At 37.8% G+C, this 22,663-nt stretch overlaps 1 protein-coding gene across 3 annotated transcripts; it reads right to left on the bottom strand.

Moving 5' to 3' along the window:
• Window positions 1–4,470: 4,470 nt before the first annotated feature.
• On the bottom strand, window positions 4,471–18,512 carry LOC148037045 (ABC transporter G family member 37-like). Of its 3 annotated transcripts, none has more exons than XM_087675991.1 (5): window positions 17,466–18,512; window positions 16,877–16,930; window positions 16,685–16,775; window positions 16,201–16,571; window positions 8,593–16,021 (listed from the first exon to the last, which is right to left on the bottom strand). In XM_087675991.1, exon 1 carries the CDS (start codon window positions 18,267–18,269, stop codon window positions 17,484–17,486), a length of 786 nt encoding a protein of 261 aa, XP_087532117.1. In that variant the 5' UTR covers window positions 18,270–18,512; the 3' UTR covers window positions 8,593–16,021; window positions 16,201–16,571; window positions 16,685–16,775; window positions 16,877–16,930; window positions 17,466–17,483. The 3 variants fall into 2 exon arrangements, with proteins under 3 accessions (XP_087532118.1, XP_087532117.1, XP_087532119.1); XM_087675992.1 differs by lacking the exon at window positions 8,593–16,021 and adding an exon at window positions 4,471–4,782.
• Between the last annotated feature and the right edge of the window lie 4,151 nt (window positions 18,513–22,663).

Below are 22,663 nucleotides of genomic sequence, written 5' to 3'. Positions count from 1 at the left end.
CTTCATAGACTTGAGCAAAAATAATGCCTCCCCTTCAATAAATGGTTTATCCAAGAGCAAGCTAATTTCAGCAAGGTGCTAAGGAATCTCTCCATGTCCACATCAAAGATTTCAACAACACACTAGGACCAATCAACAACATTCTTGGGCTGAAGCACTGAGAGATTCTTGTGGAACACAGTTGCATATCCTAGTCAGTAGTCATCAATAAAGGTGCATCTATTTTTGTCCTAAATAAATGTGATAGTCTCTCTTTGATGCTTAGATTTGAGATAGTTGAAGTAAAATTGATATGGAGCATCTCTCAGGAGGTCCCACCTAACTTAACAAGAGGATCCAAAATTCAAATCAAATGTTTGAGCTATTAACATACAATGATAAGTAACAATGTTGATCAAAAGGTTAGGACCCTCAAGTGATTAGCTATGTGAAACTCCTTCTCGAGTAAGGTTTTATACAAGAGGGAGTGATGCTCTAATTTTGGATGTAGACCAGGTTACATTAGAGAATGATGGAGAGAATAGAGATGTTGTTGCAGTGAGTTGGATTCAATTGAATTGTTTTGGTGGTACATTGCTTTCTTCTTGGGCAACATCTTTAGTACGACTCGTCATGACTAGCAATTGCATGGGGCATCCTTCAATATATATACGCATTGTAGTTCACAAGCAAGCGCATGAGGTCTTGATTTTTAGGAAGGATATCCATCATTTTTTCCACATTGGCCACTTGGATTGAGACAAACTTTTGTGGAGTACTAGGGAGCAGCCTTCTTATGCACATATTTCAAGCTAAGTTGAGTAACACCTTAATAGGATCGAGATTCATGCTCTATGCTAGGGTGATAGTTTTGTGAACACAAGCATTTGTAGTACATGGTGCAAGTGAAACTCACGAGTCACTACATAGTCTGGGACCAAAATAGATGTAGCTAGTTTTCCAAGTAGCTCAACAAGATAAAGGTACTCTAGTATTACTTTTTCAATGACATTTGTATACGTGGTGGTATTACTTTATTATTATAAGTCACTTGTGGATGAGGGAAGGAGAAATTTGACACAAAAGAAAAAGACTTGTAACCTGGGTGCATAGAGATGAGTAAAAGCATTTACAAGTCTAATCTTTATGTGAAAAAACCTTGCATGACTATTGATTCATAGGTTTGTGAACCCATAATGTTCTCCTAATGATAGTAACTCCATGGCTTCTTTGTGATCAAAGGCAGAAACATCTTCTACATATGCTTCTTATTGGTCTTGGAGTGTAGGAGCTCATTCCAAGTGAGTAATACTAATATATGGCAAAAGAAATGATCATGTTAATGCCATTTACTGATCATCTTGAAATGTGGTATACTCTCTCAAGTGCCTCTTGTTGGATATAAGGAATGACAACAATAGCAAAAATGGCATTTGAAATGTTATGTAGTTACTCCAAAGCAACATTGCACCTTATTTTCCAAAGAGTAATGTTTATGTAGATTTTGATTATACAAATGGAAATGATGATAGGCAAGATAATGTTTAGGTAGATTTTGACTATACAAATGAAAACGATGATAGTCAAGAGAATGTGGATGAGTTCAAAGCTTCACAAGAGACAAAGTAAGTATTTTATAAGCTAGATTGCTATTTTCTGGACTATGCCAACACAATTTTTGATGCATTTCTCCTGAGATATGAATATTTCCATGTAGTGTTGCCACCATATGTTTATTTAAGTGTGAGTTGATAAGGTTTGATGTGGATATGAGATAAGTGTGTTACAATCTAAGGTTCATAGGTTGGAGGTTATAGAAAAATTGTGATTTTGTGCTAGGCACTACATTAGGGGGCATGTATGCTAAGTGTGCTATGCTTGTAAAAGTGCAAGAAGTGTTCAAAAAAAGCTTACAACACCACATGTAGTCTCTCGGATTGTCCTAATTGCTCGATATCTGGACATGGACATCATGATAAAGCTTTGAAATGCTCTGGGCACATCCAAGATGAAGGTCTCTCTCTAAAATTTAAATGCTCTTGTGTAGGTTTACACACTTACACATGTCTAGGTCTATGAGTCAACAAACATAAACACATATTGTCTAAATTAGTGCTCAAACGTAGGAAATGCAAGGGGAGATAGATAGATAGATAGATAGATATGAGAGAAGTCTTTGAATGAACAAATATAAATACACATTGTCTAAATTAATGTTCAGGTAGCATGGGAAATGCAAGGAAAGATAAAGGAAGAGAAAGATAGACCTAGAAAAGTGTGTTTATTGAACTTTCCAATGTGTGTGTATGTGTGTGTGTGTGTGTGCGTGTGTGTGTGAGCTACCCATTCTTGCAAGTTGCAATGGTGGTCCTAAGGCTATTGAGCATGAAAAACCAAGATAGTGTGCAACATGAAAATTACGTGCTCCTCTCCACTTCTCCAATCTTTGAAAGAATCTTGACAAAGATTCATTGATCAACTGCCACCCAATGATAAGCTCCAACAACACCATCCCAAAGCCGACAACATCAAGTTCAAAGATCCCTTGCAATGGTGGGACAATGCCAGTACAATCCAACCTAGGTTTTTGGAGACTACTCGTGTTGTGGAACTAATGAAGGCTTTTGCAAAGCAAAAGGATCTATTCATGGGCACAAGGCTACATGAGGAAATTTTCAAACAAGGGTTTCTTGAAAGAAGCCCCTATGTTGCAAGCACTTTAATAACTATGTATGCTAAATGTGGTGCTCTTGCAAAAGCATAACAAGTTTTTGACAAATATATTGTTCATGATGGATTCTCAAATGGTCACAGGTGATGAAGCTCTAAAATGATTTGATAAGATGCGGCATTACCTTTCTCCATCTCAAAGCCAACATGGGCTCGTAACTAGCATGACCGGCACACATAGGGGGAGTCCGGATCCATGCATGTATTTATCCACAACCCACTACATGGGTGCCATAATATCATCTTGCTTCATCATGATTCATAGCAAATACCACCTCTCTCTATATGATGATCAACCCATACACTACCTCTCTCAAAATTTAAAAACATGAATTAAAAGCTCTCTCTCTCTCTTTCTCTCTCTCACAAACATATACAAACACACACACACCCCTCTTCTTCCTTTTTTTTTATTTTTTTGTAAAGTCCAAATCTTAATGGCTTATGAAAGCCATTTTGTATAGCCTTCTATGTGTGTGTGTGTGAATCCATGGAATGGGGATGTAATGATCAAAAGACTTATGAAAGCCATTTATATCACCTTCTCAAGGTTGTTTCTAGCTCTTTTTTCCCATTCTTCTCAACCTCCTCTTCAATCTCTAGTGATCCCTCTTTCCCAATTTATGATGCTTGCTTCAGTTTGATCACCTCATCCTCTCTTTCTATTGATGGTTGTTGACCTTGTTATCTCCTCATGGTGGTACTTGATATTGATGATGGTAGGGATAAAAGAAATAAATAAAATTTTATTATTTTTCTTCATTCCTAAGGTTTTACTCCTCTTTTCACTAGCCCCACTTTCACACCCATTATACTTCTTTGTACACCCACACGTGTACTTTACTCACTTTGGCCTTTTAGCTTTTCAAGAAAGAGTCATTGCATGATTCAAGAATATGGTATTGTGACCAAACATTAATGAAATCCTTGAAAAAATATATTTTGATTGTCCAACTCCATAGAACATTACAAAACAAAAATCCTTTCCAAACAACATATAGCCCTTATCCTTATGAAACCATATCTTAACCTATCCAAGTGTTTTATTACCTTGCAATGATGTTAGTCTCTCCCCCTTGAGAGCGATTAGGTCTAAGAAATCTAAGGGTCTTAGTAGTCAAGGGTTGCTTTAGAGCTTGTTACTCTAAATCTTCAAGCCCTCTAGTTCCTATTATGAATGTTTAGTCTCTAAGAAAGTATCTTTTTTCTCACGTTAGTATTTTGGAGGTATTTTGCAAAATTAATGATTTTAGGGTCCTAATTCCCCCTAGTGTGCAAGGTTTTGTAATTGGAAAATCAAATAATCTCTCAAGTTATTGTTCACTTTCATTCTCCTTTTAGTGAAGACTTGAGAGTTACTGGGAGATTGGTAGACAGGTAGTAATGACTTGTGAACTGTGAGATAGGTTTAGGTTTTCTATCTATGGTAGGTTTGCATTGGATCTAGGCACACCTTGTAATAATATGATTTATCAATGAGATTTGAATTAATTTCATGGGTGGAAGTTTGCTTATTGGAGTTTCCTCCTTAGTTGGAAGGCTGTTAAGCGAGTAGTTGTACCTTTAACAATGGAGGGAATAACTATTTTAAAATGTTTAAAAATTGGGTGTATGCTCCTAAGGTGTTTTAAACTAAAATCAAGAATATAACATTGTTATTTGGAGTTTAATACACATAATTAGCATTGAACTCTATGGTACTATAGAGAAAGCAATAAGTATTAGCTGTATATCAAGAAGTATAACTCGGCCGGTTGGATGTATTTTAGATTGTGTGGTTTGTTTGGTCTAATTTAGTTTTTAAAGGAAAAAATGGGCTCAACTATAATCGGATATCAATGTAATATTCAACACATATACAAAAGGTTTAAGCATGCTTGCGATGGGATAAACTTGATTGGAAATTGAGCTTGAACCTCCCCCCATTACAATTCAATCAATGCCAACATGTTTCAAGGACCTAAACTTCCATAAGAACCTAATGGATTTTGAAACAAGAGCCTTGACTAAACATTCCTTGTCTACCCTCAAAATAGCCTTAGTAAATGACTGGATTGCTCTATTAATAAAAGCCTGCAAGAAACCCAACACAATTGTTGATCAACTGACAAAATTATTAGTTTTACTTCCAAACATAAATTGTAAAGATTCTTGTGACTACTTAGAATTTTATGTCTCCTCAGTCCTTGTCATAGTTAATAAGTTGTATTAGGTTAATGGTCTTCCATTAATCCCGCTACCTTTTAATGTTATTGTAATATTTCCATGCAATAAAAGTTAGTTGGTTAGTTTGAAAGTTAGTTAGCCAAATAATAAGTTAGTAATATTACTAACTAAAGACTAAGTAAGGTAAAAACTAACTAACATTAATAACTAATAATTTTTATTTAATTAAAAATCTATGTTAAAATTTTGAGAATCGTAAATCTGATATTTTTATTGGATTGACAAGGAGCGTAGCCACCCTTCACGTAAGTTATAACATGAACGAGACTTATGAGCTATATTAATCACTACTATTAATGTGTATAGTTTGGATGGCCCAAACATATTAGATTTTGGGCAAAACTAGTATATTTTAGATATTTTAGATATTATCCTAAAACAAGATATGGAAATTTCTAGAACTGGATGTCATTTAAAAGAAAATAAAAGTGATGTTTTATTTAGTTTTGGAGATTTTATAAAAAGAAAAATAAAGAAAAGTGACTAGTAAAATCGCGCGCGCCGTGATCGTAGTGTACAGGCAATAGATAACATTTCGAACAGAGAAAAGAAAGAGCAAACTAAGAGCTTTCTAATCAAGTGTCTTAGAGTTTTATCCCCCTTTCAGAGTCAATGGAACCATCAGATTTATGATCTAAGCATCAGATCTCTGATCTTTCCAAGATTCTCCTCCACAAAGAGCTCCACTTCTTAGCCACAAGCCTTCTGCTCTAATTCACTATAAATATGAGACATGAGGAGGCACAAGAGAACATAAGGAGACCCCGAGAGGCTGCGAGAGAGGTAGAGAGGAGAATACCCTCCAAGAGATTGTGACAGAGAGCTTTTGAGAGAGAGAGAGAGAGGGTGGGAGGGAGAGAGAGAGAGAGAGAGAGAGAGAGGAGTCACCCCAAGAGGCTGCACAATTCCCTCTATCTTGATCCTCAACTTAACCATCTTCTCTTACGCTCTCCCATCTCAAATCTATTCCGACTTCTTTATCTCTTGAATCTACTTGCAGACGATGGCCTCCAAGCGAAGAATATTACGTGCGGATGGCAATCCCACAACCAGCAATGAAGCTTTGGGCGAATGCATCATTGTCAATCCAATTGCAGTACCGGTCGTAAATAATGTATTTCCAAATTGATAGATGCTTGTTTTAATTTTTATATGAGATACGTTAGGCCCCATACTATGATGCAGGAGTATAAGCCATCAAAAATGATAAATTTCATCTCACCTACTCGAAAGATGAAGTTTGTGAAATGCATATATCAATGGAAGTTAATTGCACCTAGTTGCATATGGCTTATTTATTGATAGAGCAATTACAAGGAAGAATTAGTCAAGGGTTATGAAGGATATAGTCATTAAAAGAACGACATTAAAAGATTGTGCATACAAGTGCTAGATTAAAGCATAGTCAAGGATTATAAATAGCATAATTACTAAAAGAATATGACATTAAGAATCATGAATAGAAAGTACTAGTTTAGATACTTCAAAAGTACTTAGCCTAAGAGCCCAAATATTAAGAAGAACTAGATTCTAGCTCAAGTCAAGGCATGTTGGAGTCTAATTACTTGAGATAATCTCGCACTTATCTTATCAAGTATTTACATGTTATGACTATAACATATTTTGATATATGAGGATAATTTCCTATTTGCCTCATGACTTGACTAAGAGCTAGTACAAGAAATTAATCATAAGGGTTAAAACTAAGATGTCTTGAGATCTGTCGAATAACGATGACTTTTGCCAATCCAAATTCAGGCTTGGGTTATCAATCAAGGTAAGTGACCTATAGAACTTACATTATGAATAATGTTTGAACACTTAACATATGCCCTAGCCAAAGAAAGGAAGTGTTAAGAAACATTTTTGCATAGCATTACTCTTAGATCCCAAGGGGGAGAGCAAATATACGATGAAAATTTTATATCGTCTATTTTTGCATTGTTTGGAAAGAATGCAATTGATTTTATTGGTTGATCAAACAACATCCTAAATGCTTTTACATTCAATTGCTTCTTAGTTTGTTATTTGGATGATTATTTCAAGCGCTTGTAATTTATGATAAATACATGGCAAGGGTCTATGATGACAAAATGCCATGAGGATAAAGAAATGTTTTCTTAGAAGATGATATTAGAGTTGATTGCCTTGTTTGTGCTTAAACCTTAAAGGATTTAATTAAAGATGGATATTTTGCATGGGTGGATCACCTCCATGATCGCACCGTGGATTAACCTAAAGAGGGCACTGCTCAATTTATGGGCCGAAAGTCGAGTGGTTAAAAGGCTAACCACGTGAATGATGTTTCGCTCCTAGACAGCTTGCGGGTCAGTTGGAGCTCTACACACCCCTTGCTAGGTCTAGAATGGAGTTGAAGATCTCCGTGGCCCCCAACGTCTGGGCATGTTGGAAGATTCTATTCTAGATAAAGGATTGAGTTTGTGGTGCCATGTGATTTGGACCAGTTACTTCTACAGGGCAGAAGGGATACATAATTCTCATGTATGGACAGGAGACAAAGATTAACTTGAAGATAAGTTAAGGAACTTATTTGAAGTTGTTTGTCAATAGATTGCTTTACTCTATTTTCGTGTTTGTGTTTGTAATATTTCCACACAATAAAAGTTAGTTGGTTAGTTCGAAAGTTAGTTAGTCAATCAATAAGTTGGTAAGATTACTAACTAAAGACTAACTAAAGTAAAAAACTAACTAACGTTAATAACTAAGGATTTTTATTTAATTAAAAATATATGTAAAAATTTTGAGAGTCGTAAATCTGATATTTTTCTCGAATTGACAAGAACCGTAGCCACCCTTTACGTAAGTTACAACGTGAACGAGGCTTATGAGCTATATTAATCACTAGTATTAATGTGTATAGTTTGGATGGTCCAAAAATATTAGATTTTGGGCAAAATTGGTATATTATAGATATTTTAGATATTATCCTAATAAAAGATATGGAGATTTCTAGAACTAGATGTTATTTAAAAGAAAATGCAAGTGATGTTTTAGTTAGTTTGGAGATTTTATAAAAAATAAAAAATAAAGAGAGGATTTGCAAAATTACGCGCGTCGCGATCGCAGTCCACAAACAGAAAACAGCACTTCGAACAGAGAAAAGAATGAGTAAACTAAGAGCTTTCTAAGCAAGTGTCTTGAGGTTTTACCCCCCTTTTGAAGCCAATGAAACTATCAGATTTATGATATGAGTTTCAGATCACTGATCTTTCCAAGATCCCCCTCCACAAAGAGCTCCACTTCTCAGCCACAAGCCCTCTTCTCTAATTCACTATAAATATGAGGCATAGGGAGGCACAAGGAAGCATAAGGAGATCCCAAGAGGGTGCAAGAGAGAGGTGGAGAAAAGGATACCCTCCAAGAGATTGTGTGAGAGCTCTTGAAAGAGAGAGAGAGAGAGAGAGGAGTCACTCGAGAGACTACACAATTCCCTCGCTCTGAGTGCTAGCACCAACACCAACCATGGGAGGTCTCTCCAACACTTATGCCATGCACTTTTAGCTGAATGAACTGATTGAACAAACTCAACAATAAACTCATCAACATCATTTGACGAGCCATCAATTAAGGTGATGAATAAATAAGCTACATGGGGCATCAATAAGAGTTTGGTAGTACTTGAGACCTCCATGAGTATGATATCCTCTCTTATTGTGAGTGAAAAGCTAGTTGGGCTCTAGCAAGTAATCTTTTACTCTTGCTTAGAATGGAAGTGGAACCCTCATGAGCCCAATACATAGGGGTATCAAATGACCAAATTTTCATGGTAAAGAATATGGCAGATTTTTCTATTAATAAAAACTTTGTGCTAGCTAACTTTGAACATTAGATTAGATCCATGGGTAGGGAAAATAAATAAGCCACATATGTTACAAGTAGATTCAAAGTTTCCTCTTGATGAGTCACTAATCAACTAGCAAAGGTTCCTCTTGAGTTTATTTACTCAAGATCTAGACCATTACAAGATGTATTAGGATGAAAATGACAAAAAGCTAATAATATTTTTGTGTTTTAGTCAAGTTTCTATAAATTATCCATTGATTTTGATTATTCCATTGATTTGACTTAAATATGAAATCCAAGTACAATCTACAACCAATAGTGCCATTAAACTCTAGGAAATCAATTCCTCAAACCAATAGACTTTGATGAATAAGGAACTAATGTAGAAACAAACACTCAATTTTAGATCAAGATAATGGAGGATTTCTTACATATTATCGGTACTACTGATGCTAACTAATGCATGATTGCATGCCTATGTCTAGACACACACACACACACACACACACACACACTCTCTCTCTCTCTCTCTCTCTCTCTCTCTCTCTCTCTCTCTCTCTCTCTCTCTCTCTCTCTCTCTCTCTCTGAGTACATATATAAGAAATTTACACATATATATTTTGTGCTATGTGTATGAGAGCATGCACATGCTTGCAAACCCAATCTTATTTACTACTAATACTTATTTATGGAAAACAATATACACATAAATCCTAGTTGCATAGAGTATGTAGAAGAAAGAGAGAGAGATATGTGTGTGTGTGTGCGCGTGCGCACGCGCATGCATGCTGGCGTGTCTGTGTGCATATGTGTATACCTATGTGCGTGCATGCGTGCATGCGTGCATGCTTGTCAATGGTACTAGAGAATTCTAATGCTTTTTTATTGAGCACATTGCATAGCCCAACTTATTCTACATGCCAAGAATATCCAACCTAAGATTTGATAAAGCTCATATACTCTTGGAAGAAGGTCACCAAGTTAAATAGTTATGTCCATTTATTGAGAAAATTTTGGGAGGTTAGAGAAGTCGTTAGGAGTGAAGTGGATGGAGAGGAAAAATCACATTATGTTCTCTCCTATCTTCTCGATTTGTGAGATGAAGCAAATTCATGTTAGAAGAATTATATATTCAAGGACCATCCCAATATAGACAAGATGTGCACTAATTGATCTTCTCTTACTTATTTTGGGATGTAGCCATAGTAAAATTAATATTATTTTACTCATATTGAGGCCTTACCGCCCATTTAAATTAATATGTGTACTACTTAATGTTCTTTCACTTCTTTTATGGTATTGCTTGAAATTTAAATAAATTCTATGTACATAGCATCCAAGGGCATGTATGCATGCACATACTGAACAAATAAGGCCTCTAAACTTATATATGTTGAAGATGGAGAATGTGAGATGACTTTGATAGGGTTGGGCCACACACATACACGCACACATGCATACACATTGAGAAGGGGAACAAAGCTTTAAGAGACATGTCATCATGCCATGTAATACATGCCATCTTCATTTTTGTTGAGAAGAATGTGAAGCATAATCTTGTGAGCTTTGCATTGACATAATGGTCACAAGGAGCATCATCGTCATCCATATGCTAGCTTATATTTAAGATATCACCAATCAAATACCACCACATAAGTGTTTAGATGGAGAAATCTTATATTATATTTAAATACTATAATGAGATGCAAAGTGGGCCATATTAGGCCAAGCCATTAGTTCCTTTTTCCTTTCCCTCTTTCTCTAACTTAGCAATCATGCTTGGAATACTCCACTACCAATGCACTTTGTATGTTTCGTTTTCCTAATTCACCTCCTCCTTGTTGCCTTAAAAAACAAGCTTTAGCCTTGCTTTCCATTTAATGTGTAAGGTAGAGACTCTAATTGTTTGAAAAGCTCAATCCCTGTACTTGTTCTAATCCTTGTGTACCAAATACACACATCATCATGAGACTCTCATCCCACTCTCCTAAGCCCAATCTTGGGAGGACTGCTCTACATGCATTTTTTGCCAAGCACCCATCCCAAACAAATGCCTTAGAGATTCTTTGTTTCGAGATGTGTTTTCCACCCCCCATGCCTCCTTTCTCCAATTTTTCTCCTATCTGACAATGTGCCCATTTTTACCCTCCATGCAAAGAGCCTTTCTTTTAAAGGTCGATCTAGTTTCTACTTCCTCTTCAATGCTATAGTAAAATGAACTTTAGCGATTGGGATTTTCCACTCTCTTCCTAGCTTGCAATAGCTAAATATTTGTTACATAGTAGAATTTCAATCATCTTTGCATTGAGGTCCCATAAGAATTTGCCAACAAGAGAATCCCATTTCTTCTGTTCATTCTTGTTCTATAAAATGATTGGAAGCATAGATGATTTTAAGAGCCAATGTATACTTTCATTATATAGAATATGTGGCAAAACTTGTATTTTAGACTTTCGAAAGTGTGGCGATTTGTTCTCTAAACCAAAGATATCCTATCATCGGTTGGCGATTTTGCTTCTATCTTATCTTCTATCTTGCTCATTTTCAAAAATCCCCACGGTTTGTGGCTAAATACACTACCTCTGATAGTGTGGGAGCGAAAGTCTATGAAGAGGAGCTTGATGTCCATGTTACAACTAGCTAGGTGACATCTCTAGGTACTAAAGACCTTGTGTTTATTGTTCTACAATGTAAGGCAACCTATTTCTGCCACCTTCCCTATTGCATTTTGAGCTAGACAACAATACACACCTACGTTTGATCCAATGGACCCTTCATACTCGTTGGATGGTGCCTACGCTATTAAAGGGATTTATGTCTATGGTATGAAAGCGTATTGGCCCTTGTGTTTTGCGTATGTCAGTGGTCTGCATATGGGATTGTGAAAGACAAGTTCTAGAAGACACTACAGTAGATTGCCCGTACTAGAACTCACAAATGTTGATCGTGCTATGTTGGGGAAGGACTCAAGTAAGTTAAGAAGTGGAGTTTTCATGCATGAGATTGGAATTGGGTGGACATGGGGGACTTAACTAAGTCTCAATAGCCTAACTTTAGAGAAAAAACGAGTTTTATTTGAACTGGAGTAGTGTATTCAAAAGAAAAAAAAAACAGGACAGCGCCACTGTCGAAGGAGCATGCAGTCCTAGATGTCTTGGGGAGAACCCTTTTGAAAATTGAACCTGCTATGATCAATCTCCTATATTTCTATCATTGCATGCACATGCTGAAGACATGTTTTGCTCACCCATATGCTGAACATGCGTATATACTTCATGATTAAGAAAACAAAACAAAAAGAAAGCTGGAAGCTTTGTGCTGGGATAGCTCATCTTTCATGCAAAGGACAGACATAGACATTACCTACAGATCACGAATACTCCCGGAGATTGCATAGAGGCTTCAAAGTGAAAGCTTGTGATAGTTTACTGTTGTCTTAATTGGGTGTATAGCAGAGTATATCTATTGTCCATAGGGTTTTCTAGATTGATTCATGGTCTTCAAAGACTCGTTGAATGCTACTAATGCTTTATGGTTGATAGATGATTGCTAGAACCAAAGTACATGCTTTGGAGTGATTTTTGGGTAGAATATGTATGTTTTAATATATCTATAATGAATCTGTCTAAAAAGGATCAAATGAATTTTGAAGGCCCATAATGGGTTGACAGAGATATAGATGCTTTTTAATGGATGATAGCACTTCCGGGTAATGATACCCATCATTTACTACATGGATTTTGTTATATACACGGTAGTACTCCCGGAGATTTCATAGAGGCTTCAAAGTGAGAGATTATGACAATTTATTGCTGTCTAAACTATGTATACAACAGGGTATCCACTGTCCGCAGGGTTTTCTAGATTGATTTATGGTGTTCAAAGACTCCCGTTGAATGCCCTTGATGCTCTATGGTTGATAGATGATTGCTAGAACAAAGTACATGCTTTGGAGTGATTTTTGGGCAGTATATGTATGTTTTAATGCTGCTGTAATAAATCTGTTTGAAAGGGCTGAAATGGATTTTGAAGGCCCATAATGGGTCAACGAAGGTATTGATGCTTTCTGATGGATGTAGCACTTCCGAGTAATGATACCCAACATTTACTACATGGATTTTGTTATGTGAGACATATGTCATTGACTTTGGAGTAGAGATATTGATGTATGTCACAGTATATCTGAGTCATAGTCTCAGAGTGTGTTATGGGCTAGCATCCCAAGTGTCTTCATGCCTAGGATTTGGGTATATTATATGGATGTACTGAGATTACTTTGTTGAGCTACATGTGATACAAGATCTTTGGATTGCGCCTTGATTATTGTATTTGGATTCATCTAATATTTATATTCTCTTTCTTTCATCCTGTTCTAGGACTCAAAATCTCTGTACCCTCTATATTTTAGCCCTACGATAGACCTTTAACCTTACACACTCCGACAACACTATCTAGAGCAACCTCAAACCAGGCTGGACAGACTTGTGTTTGTGCAAGATAGACATCTTCTTATGCCATGTTTTCAAACCAAGGGTCTCCTCCTACAGCCTAGCAATACAACAACCTTCTAGGCAACAGGTTCAACACTCCATCCAATACGTTATGTGTTGTGTTTTTGCACCTAGCTAGTAGGCTTCTCACTGGGCAGCACCTTAGTAGTTTGGGCAACACATTGTGGGCGGCTTGTTTTTTTAGGTAGAATAATTATCTTTATTGTTGCATTTCACATTGGGCTGGTTTTTCCAGACCTGGGTAGGTAGCACCTCAGTAGTTTGGGCGGCCTCTCTATCATGCCAGCAATAGAAAAAATATGCATTTATTGCAGGGACTCCATTTCTGGGCACTCCTAGTTATTGACCAGCCCTTGGATTGGCTACATTTATAGGTTGAAGACTTGTTTCCCTCTAAATTTACTGCTCCATCTCTCTGCTCAGCATTGCATGATTCTTTTGGCATGGGATACTCCCCGTCTACCTTGCCTAAGTCGATCTTCTTTTGTGTCACGGCTTGATGGACTCAGATTACTCCGAGGATGCCTCTTATTGGTTGCTTTTACTCCAATGGTAGCATTTTCTTTGCTTTATTGCAAGTACTTAATTGAAGGACATCAATGGCCAATGTGTATACTTTGGGGGATTGTGTGGTTCAAGATGATTTAGACCGACCACCATCCTATCACTTTTTCCTGCTATATTCTTCAGGGGCTTCCAATCCCCGATTGGCATTGATGGCATCTCTTGAGCAAGTGCCAATCCTACCCTCTACCTGCATCTGACAAGCTGGATGGTATGAACTTGTGAGAGTACGCAACACAAAGAGGAAAGTGATCATGGAGAGGAGACAAAGAGAGAATGCAAAAGAGAGAAGAAACAATGTGACTACAATGGCTGAAGGTATAAGGCTACAACGATCAACCCCAACACGCAGCAATGGAACGAGCTTCTCTCAAATGAGAGTCTTCAGGCTACGAGAAGCGAGAAGACTAGTTAGAACACATCATATGTCAATGATAGAATATATAAGAGAAGTGTCACAGCTAGGTCCTTCGAAGAAACATCCGTACTAAGGGATGCAAGCTCATCCCCATCTTGTAGATGTGATCCCACATCGTAGGGAAATTTGTGATAGAAAGTTATCGTAGCTTCAAATCGAGAGATAATTGATGCCCAAATATCTAGATCCAAAAGAGAGATGCCATATCTTTCAAACCTCTCTAGCAGTGCGGATACATCTAATATGCATGAGCACAAAATCTGCATAACTCAAAAAGAGAAAAGAGCAAGCTCTGGCATTCAACTGATCCCATACAATTGTTGAATCTGTGGCCACACCATCATGGGGATTTACAGTAGGTTGGGATACTGAGAAAGACAATGTGGATAATGTCAAGGGTAAATAGATCATAGAAGATACAAGAGAGACATTGATATAGGTTACAGAGGATATCGCCATTCGAGATGCAAAGAAATACGACCTAAGCAAATTAAGTGGATTAATGACATGGATATTTGATATTGACATATTCCATGTGATATACAAGTTATTTAAAGTCAAAGGGGATGTCTTGCATATATGTATACATTATTGGTCGACTATCCAGTGGATATTTAAACCGGGAGGGTGATATGGCTGTAGGAGACTGCAATGGACAAGCAGGGCTAAACTGAAGATGTTTAAAACTGTTTTAATTGGGAGAGGATTATTGGTGACCGATGCATCCAAAATGGCATTTTATACCTTGGAAAGGGTCCTACAAAGTTTATTTGACATCTGAGTTCATATGTAGGAGATATAGAGTCGAGAAGGTCAATGTCTGGCTGGGACTGCATGCTATAATGAACAGTTGTAGGTTGCACATAAAATTTTAGGAACTGAAATCTTCACAATTTGGTCCATGTGTCTTTAGAAAAGTTGTAAATTGTCAGTGAGGCTACATTTTTTCTTTCTAAAACTTGGTAATTTGAGTTATGGTTCAAAAGATACGAGTAGTTTTCTACAGGGTGGTCCTATAGGACAATTTTCTGGTTTAAATTTGATGGATGTAAAGGATTGCATGTGACATATGCTTTGACAGAGATGTTTGAGACTGAGATGAGGGTACCAAGGATAGAAAAGAAGATTAGGATATGCAAGAGAAGAGATACAGAAGACGCCTATGCAGTGGAGAACCTGGTGGAAGATGAGCACATTGACACAGATGAAGAAGAGGAAGGAGTACAAGTCGACATATGAGTTTGTGATGCCACATGATCCAGGAGGATTTACAGGGATTGGGATGCTATAGAGGATTGATGAGCTATCATTGCCAAGGTTGGATACAAAGGGATACACGTTAGTTGGAATCTCCTTCAACAATTATCCCCCAGTCTAGCTTTTTCTGTCTACTACTATTCGCGCGACCTGTCCCTAACCAAAATCGGCCTGTCTCCAACCATTTGTTGTCTACATTGTCTTCAGAATGGACAATTTCAATTCCTGCATTAGTTTATTTATGTACTGCTTATTAAGTGTCCTTGTATACACAATCTACATCTCGCTTAGATTCCTCCATCTCTGCATGTAGGCTTTCATCATTCTCTAAATCATCCTCCCTCTCCATAAAGTTACCATTGTCATCAATAACCTGCACATTTGATGATAAGCTAATTGTTCCCTAGCTCTCATCTCTAAATTTTGACACCAATAAATCTTGGATTCATTTGGCTATAAAGTACAAGTATAGAAAGCCTTCAGAGGGGCAGCAACAGCAGCACATCAATTGATAACGGCAGCAAGTCATTGGCTGCAAGAAGCAGTACTCAACAACCTTCAACAGCAGTGTCATGACCAACAATAGCTTAAACAGCAACATGTTCTCATGGCAATGAATAGATGATAATAACCAAACATCTTAACTTTTTTTTAAATAGTATTTAAACTTAAATGGAAGGGAAAACAAAAAGGCCCAATGAAACAACATACCTCTCCGAAGCTTTTGGACTTGAACAAAAAGTCCCAGTAGGCTGGGAGTCCACAGAGCTCTATGGTGTCTGATGATCCTTGACTGATGTCCCACCAGGCTCAATTGTGAATCTTCACCTTACTCTGAACTTGCTGGGATGAATATGTCAGAGTGCAGCAATGCGAAAGCGTAGGACAAAGGCTGAGAGAGAGTGAACACAGAGAGAGAGAGAGAGAGAGAGAGAGAGAGAGAGAAAAGGAGACAATGTAAACGCAAAAAATATGCGGTGTAGTATGCTATATAAGAGTGCAGAAATACACAAGGGGAGAGAGGAAATATCTCCGTATGTCTCCAACTTGATGACCTCGATCTTCGTCAGCCCGAGCACAGTCTGTCTCAGACAACAAATCTTCAAGATCAGAATCTGAAATCACTGAATAATGATAATGACTGGAGTGTAAATAGCCCCATGCAAGAAATGAAGCTCTGTTCAAAGTAACATACCGGTTGTTACCCTCTGCTTCTGTCCTCCAGATATTCCTCGTAATATCTCATTCCCAACGAAGGTATCAGCACAAATATTGAGTCTCAGAATCTATTGGCATGAATCCAAACACAGCACATGCATTCATAGTCAGAACCATTAGTGTTGACACTATTATCCTTAGGAGCATTGAAAAGGGAAAGATACCATACCTTTAAGACATGATCTATGACAATGCTAGTTTCTTGACCTTCCATGGCAACTGCCTGCAGATTTTTCAATAAACATCAGCAGATAAATTATGAATGTTATACAATTATACCATGCCACACTCATTGGTGTATCTTTGAATAAATGTCAGTAGATAAATTCTAGAGAAGGTCACCGTGCAAAGTTGTAATAATGAGTAAAACAAAAAGGTCCTAGGCATGCTTATCATGTCATGTACCTACACCCTGACAATGACCACTAAAATTAAGTGTCTCACGAACAGTCATTTCACTGAAATGGATATCTATTTGACTAATGTATGGTGCTGTTCTTTGAGGAACAAATTCAGAAAAAGTATGACCATTGTGTAGGTTACTTTTTCGAAAGCCTGTACTCATACAAAAACTTTGGTGTAAGGATGCAATGTTTAAGCAAAAAAACAGTATTTGAACTTGCTACTAGTTATCAAGATGAATGCAGATATATTTAAGCTCTGTGTTAATCCCACAATTTTTAGACTAGAAATTGTAAGGAGGATTCTCTGATTAAAATCCATAGTTTGCAGCACTTGCTAGCTCAATATAAAAGTACCTTTTTGCCCTTTTGGGATCAATATGGGCAATTTATGCTAGATTGTTTTGCTGTGGTTGTCTTTGACCACATGCTTGCATATGAATCCTTGCGGTTAGATGCAGAGCCATCCATAGAATTGCTTTGAGAATGACTTGGTTTAGTGTGCTCTGCCCATGATTCTTCTAAAGAATCTTCAAAAACTGCAAGCATTTGATCCGCTGAAAGACTCCGTGCATGATGTGGAGGAGGGCCAGGCGCATGATTGACTTCACTAGATGGCTTTGATGATGGAAAATCTTTTGATGCAGAGGATGGTTTTACTTTGTCTACATCCAAATGCATAGACAGCAGGCTGTCTCCCAGCTCATCCATAACCCCTGATTCCAAAAATCCAGGTTCAAAGTCAAAACTGAGATCATCTGGCAAGCGAAAGGCAATTTTTAACTGCGATCGCCGGTGGCCTTTTTGTCGACAAGAATGTTCAACAGGCAAGCTTGTGATGCCTGAGGATGTGGCAAACTTGTCATCCCGAGAAGAGTCTGCGAATGTGCAGCCATTCCTTGTAGACGAATCAGAGGAAGATGACGATTCCTCCCTTTTCACAGTAAAGGCATTGGCTAGAGACGGATAGCCTACGTACTTCGATTGATGCCGCTGTTGCAAATGCGACACAGGAGAGATGAATGTTGCATGGATAGGGTTAGGCCCACTCTGACCACTACCATTTGCAGTCATCCTCGAGCTTTTGGAGACAGTGGCCACAGGAATTTCTGAGTGCAAGCGCTCTAAGAAGGCCTCATAGTCTTCGCCTAGGCCTTCCATTACCGTCTGTATGCATGTACACACAATGAGTGCCGATTCCGCCTGCTTTGTGCAGGCCTTCTCTGATGCTCATAAAAATCCAAGTTGAATAGGAGCCCGACATCTGGAAGGCGAAATTTGCAAGAAAATGATACACAGAGACAATGTTATCGAGAAAGAGACGGTGGAAGACCTCTTCCAGCGAGCTCGACTCATGTGTGAGAGGCTGCATTTGTCTTTAGAGGGGACGGGGGGAGCGGGGTTCGCAGGGGCGCAGGGGGTGTTTTTGAATAAAGCATGGCTGTTTCAACACACGGCACTCCTGTTGTTTCACAGAAACCATCCTGGTTTCCGGAAAACCGCTTTTCTCTTCGCATTATGGGCGCTTGAGAAACCCTCGTGCATTGTGGGACCTAAATCCAAAAAAGAGGGAACGATGTGGTCAATTTGGGACCTTTATAAAAAAGGAATGGTTTTCAACAAAGAAAGAGATTTAAGCAATAGGAGAAGTTCACCGTGCAAAGTTGTAATAATGAGTAAAATAAAAAGGTCTTAGGCATGCTTACCATGTAGTGTACCTACACCCTAACAATGACCACTAAAATTAAGTGTCTCACGAATAATCATTTCACTGAAATGGGACTAATGTATGTTGCTGTTCTTTGAGGAACAAATTCAGAAAAAGTATGACCATTGTAGGTTACTTTTTCGAAAGCCTATACTCATACAAAGACTTTGGTGTAAGGATGCAATATTTAAGCAAAAAAAACAATACTTGAACTTGCTACTAGTTATCAAATATATTTAAGCTCTGTGTTAATCCCTTCCATTCTGCTATCTTTCATGATTAAAGGTTTGGTCATTAAACTAAGCTTACTTTGAGTTCAGAGTTGAGCTTTCCAGCAAGCATGAGGAGCAAAGTAGTCTTCCCTGAGCGTGGGGGTCCAAGTACCAATGTCATTTGTAAACTTGGCAAGCAATAACATCAGGATATGAGATCCAATTTACATTATGTGCGGCAAGGTAGGAGCATGTGTTTGTATCTGTCAAGTCATGGAATCCAAATGGTGCTGGTCGAGGCAAAGTTGCAGCAAATGCAAGATACTCAAGCATGAAAATCCACACAATACCATCACTGCATACACAAGCAACGTGCAAACTTGAAATGGCTAAACCATGGCCTTGTCAAACTTGCAACAAGTAGCTGAAACCAGTTTGGCATCTCCATCTTGTGAATCTTCTGAAGATGTTATTGCCACAATAATTTTCACGTAGACTATCAAGATGAACATTTCTCCCATCAAGGACCAGACCTGAGCCTATTCCAGATTGTTGTCGTCCTGCATTTAACCCTTGCATGTTTCTAACTATGATCTTCCCCTTCCATATCTAAAAGGTAAGCATGCTTTGATAGTCCATGAATAGGGATAAGTTGCTTGCTTTTGTGGTTCATGAATAGGGATAAGTTGGTAAGGGATAGGGACAAGTAATCTTTATAAAATTAGATTTGAGTTTAATAGTTGGCAATATGAACTCTTAAACAAATTTTAATATCTGACAATTTCATCTTTTTATAGTTTCTAAAAATCAATGTTGCATGGATTACAAGAAAGGTGAATGTACATGATTGCGAGCATGGTGAATTGTTTTTCATCTTATCAAGCATTAAGTGCAAGCTATAAATAGCAAGCATGGGCATTAAGGTTTCCTTTCAATTTCTTTTTTTTTTGTTTATAATGTATTTTTAGCAAAATGCATGATAGTTAAGCATAAGAAATCACTTTTCTTCTACGATTGTGGGGTTTACATGTAAGGAGGATTTGCCACACAATCTGTATGTTGCAGTCACCATCATAAACTGTGTTAGGATTATGCTCCATGACTTACCACTTTGCTTTGTAGGGATTTATTCAAACACACCATGCATAACAACACTCATATTGAACTATTTTCATTGCTCTAAATAAGTACCACAAAACACATACTATTTTAGATATACAGAGGTATGCCCACAATTTTATCAAAGCATTTTAGAGCTTCATCATCGTGACCATTTTGCACATTTCTTGCAAATCAGTGCAGTCCAAGAGAATCCATCATGAACAATATGTTTGTCAAGCACTTGTTGTGCTTTTGCAAGAGCACCACATTTAGCATACATAGTTATTAAAGTGCTTGCAACGTAGGGGCTTCTTTCAAGTAACCCCCATTTACAAATGTCCTCATGTAGCCTTGTGCCCTTGAATAGATCCTTTTGCTTTGCACAAGCCTTCATCAATCCCACAACATGAGTAGTCTCCTTTGGAAAGACAGCTCCTTCTCCTCTTGAGGCTCCCCTTCGTTCAATTTAAGTGTGGACATTGATTCAATTTTTTAAACCTCTTCAAAAACCTAGGTTGGATTGTACTGGCAATCCAACCACAAGGCATCTACTATCACTTTGTCCTTGAAACCTGGAGACCTTGCACTGGCCGGTGGTTAAAGTGGGGCGAAAGAAAAAGCCATGTCTCTATGAGAGCTCACAAGATTTCATGTTTTGCAGATGTGGAATACATCATGACTCATAATAAAATATATTGGGGCAAACTAACCTTGCTGTTGCGATTGTCCCACCATTACGAGGGATCTTTGAACTCAATGTTGTCAGCCTTGGGATGGTGTTGTTGGAGCTTATCATTGGGTGGTGATGGCTGATTAACGAATCTTTGTTAAGATTCTTCCAAAGATTGGAGAAGTGTAGAGGAGCACCTAATTTTCATGTTGCACACTATCTTGGTTTTTCATGCTCAATAGCCTTAGGGCCACCATTGCAACTTGCAAGAATGGGTAGCTCATTGCTCCACCTTTGTCGAGATTTAAAAATTTTCTCACACATACCTCTCTCTGTGTGTTTTTGTGTGTGTGTGTGTGTGTGTGTGTGTGTGTGTGTGTGTGTGTGTGTGTGTGTGTGTGTGTGTGTGTGTGTGTGTGTGTGTGTGTACGCGCACACGGGCAAGTTTAATATATACACTTCCTTAGATATGTCTTTCTCTTTCTCTATCTTCCCTTACATTTCCCGCACTACTTGAACATTAATTTAGACAATGTGTGTTTATATTCATTGATTCATAGACTTATCTCTCATATCTATCTATCTCCCCTTGCATTTTTCGCTTTTGAGCACTAATTTAGACAAAGTGTGTTTATGTTCGTTGACTCATAAACCTAGACATGTGTAAGTGCATAAACCTACACAAGAGCATTTAGAGAGAGATCTTTATCTTGGATGTGCGCAGAGCATTTCAAAGCTTTATCATAATGTCCATGTCCAAATATCGAGTAGTTATGACAATCCAAGAGACTACATGTGGTGCTATAAGCTTTTTTTGAACACTTCTTGCACTTTTACAAGTGTAGCACACTTAGCATACATGCTCTCTAATGCAATGCCTAGCACAAAAACACCATTTTTCTATTAGCCCCAACCTATGAACCTTAGCGTGTATCACACTTATCTCATATCCACATCAAACCTTATCAACTCACACTTAGATAAAAGTATGGTGGCAACACTACATGGGAATATTCCTTATCTAAAAAGAAATGCATCAAAAATTGTATTGGCATATTCCAAAAATAGCAATCTAGCTCATAAAATGCTTACTTTGTCTCTTGTGAAGCTTTGAACTCACACCACATTCTCTTTCCTATCATCATTTCCATTTGTATAGTCAAAATCTACGTAAACATTCTCTTGCCCAAGTCAACAGAATCAAATAAAATGCAACTCCAATGCCCGTTTTAGAAGAAATCATATATGCATCGAGTTGGCAGTGCCTGTAGGGATTGTCAAATCATTAGCAATGTAGAGTAGCAATGTACCACTAAAACAATCCAATCGAATCCAACTCACTACAACAACGTCTCTCTTCTCTCCATCATTCTCTCATGTAACCTAGTCTACACCCAGAATTAGAGCATCACCCCCTCTTGTATAAAACCCTACTCGAGAAGGAGTTGTACATAGCTAACCACCTTGAGGATCCCAACCTCTTGATCGACATTGTTACTTATCATTGTGTGTTAGTAGCTTGAACATTTGATTTGGACCCTCTTGCTAAGTTAGGTGTGGGACCTCATGAGAGATGCTCCATATCGATTTTACTTCAATTGCCTCAAAGCCAAGCATCAAAGAGAGACTATCACATTTATTTAGGACGAAAATAGATGCACCTTTACTGATGATGACTAGGATATGCTAATGTTTTCCACAAGCATCTCTCAACTAAAATCTTGGATTTCCACTCTAGGACCAATCAACAACACTCTTGGGCTCAACTTCGGGTAGCACTGAGAGATGCTTGTGGAAAACATTAGCATATCCGAATCATCAATAAAGGTGCATCTATTTTCATCCTAAATAAATGTGATGTATC

This window comes from Lygodium microphyllum, chromosome 4, assembly GCF_053477565.2.
Source record: "Lygodium microphyllum isolate KBCC chromosome 4, Lygodium_microphyllum_v1.1.10, whole genome shotgun sequence".
NCBI lineage: Eukaryota > Viridiplantae > Streptophyta > Polypodiopsida > Schizaeales > Lygodiaceae > Lygodium > Lygodium microphyllum.
Note: the sequence above shows the minus strand (reverse complement) of the source record. Positions and strands in the feature narration are given on the sequence as shown.

What these genes read in the sequence shown, in the direction of transcription:
- LOC148037045 (XM_087675992.1), bottom strand. Translation starts at nt 18,269, where the DNA reads ATGGAAGGCCTAGGCGAAGACTATGAGGCCTTCTTAGAGCGCTTGCAC.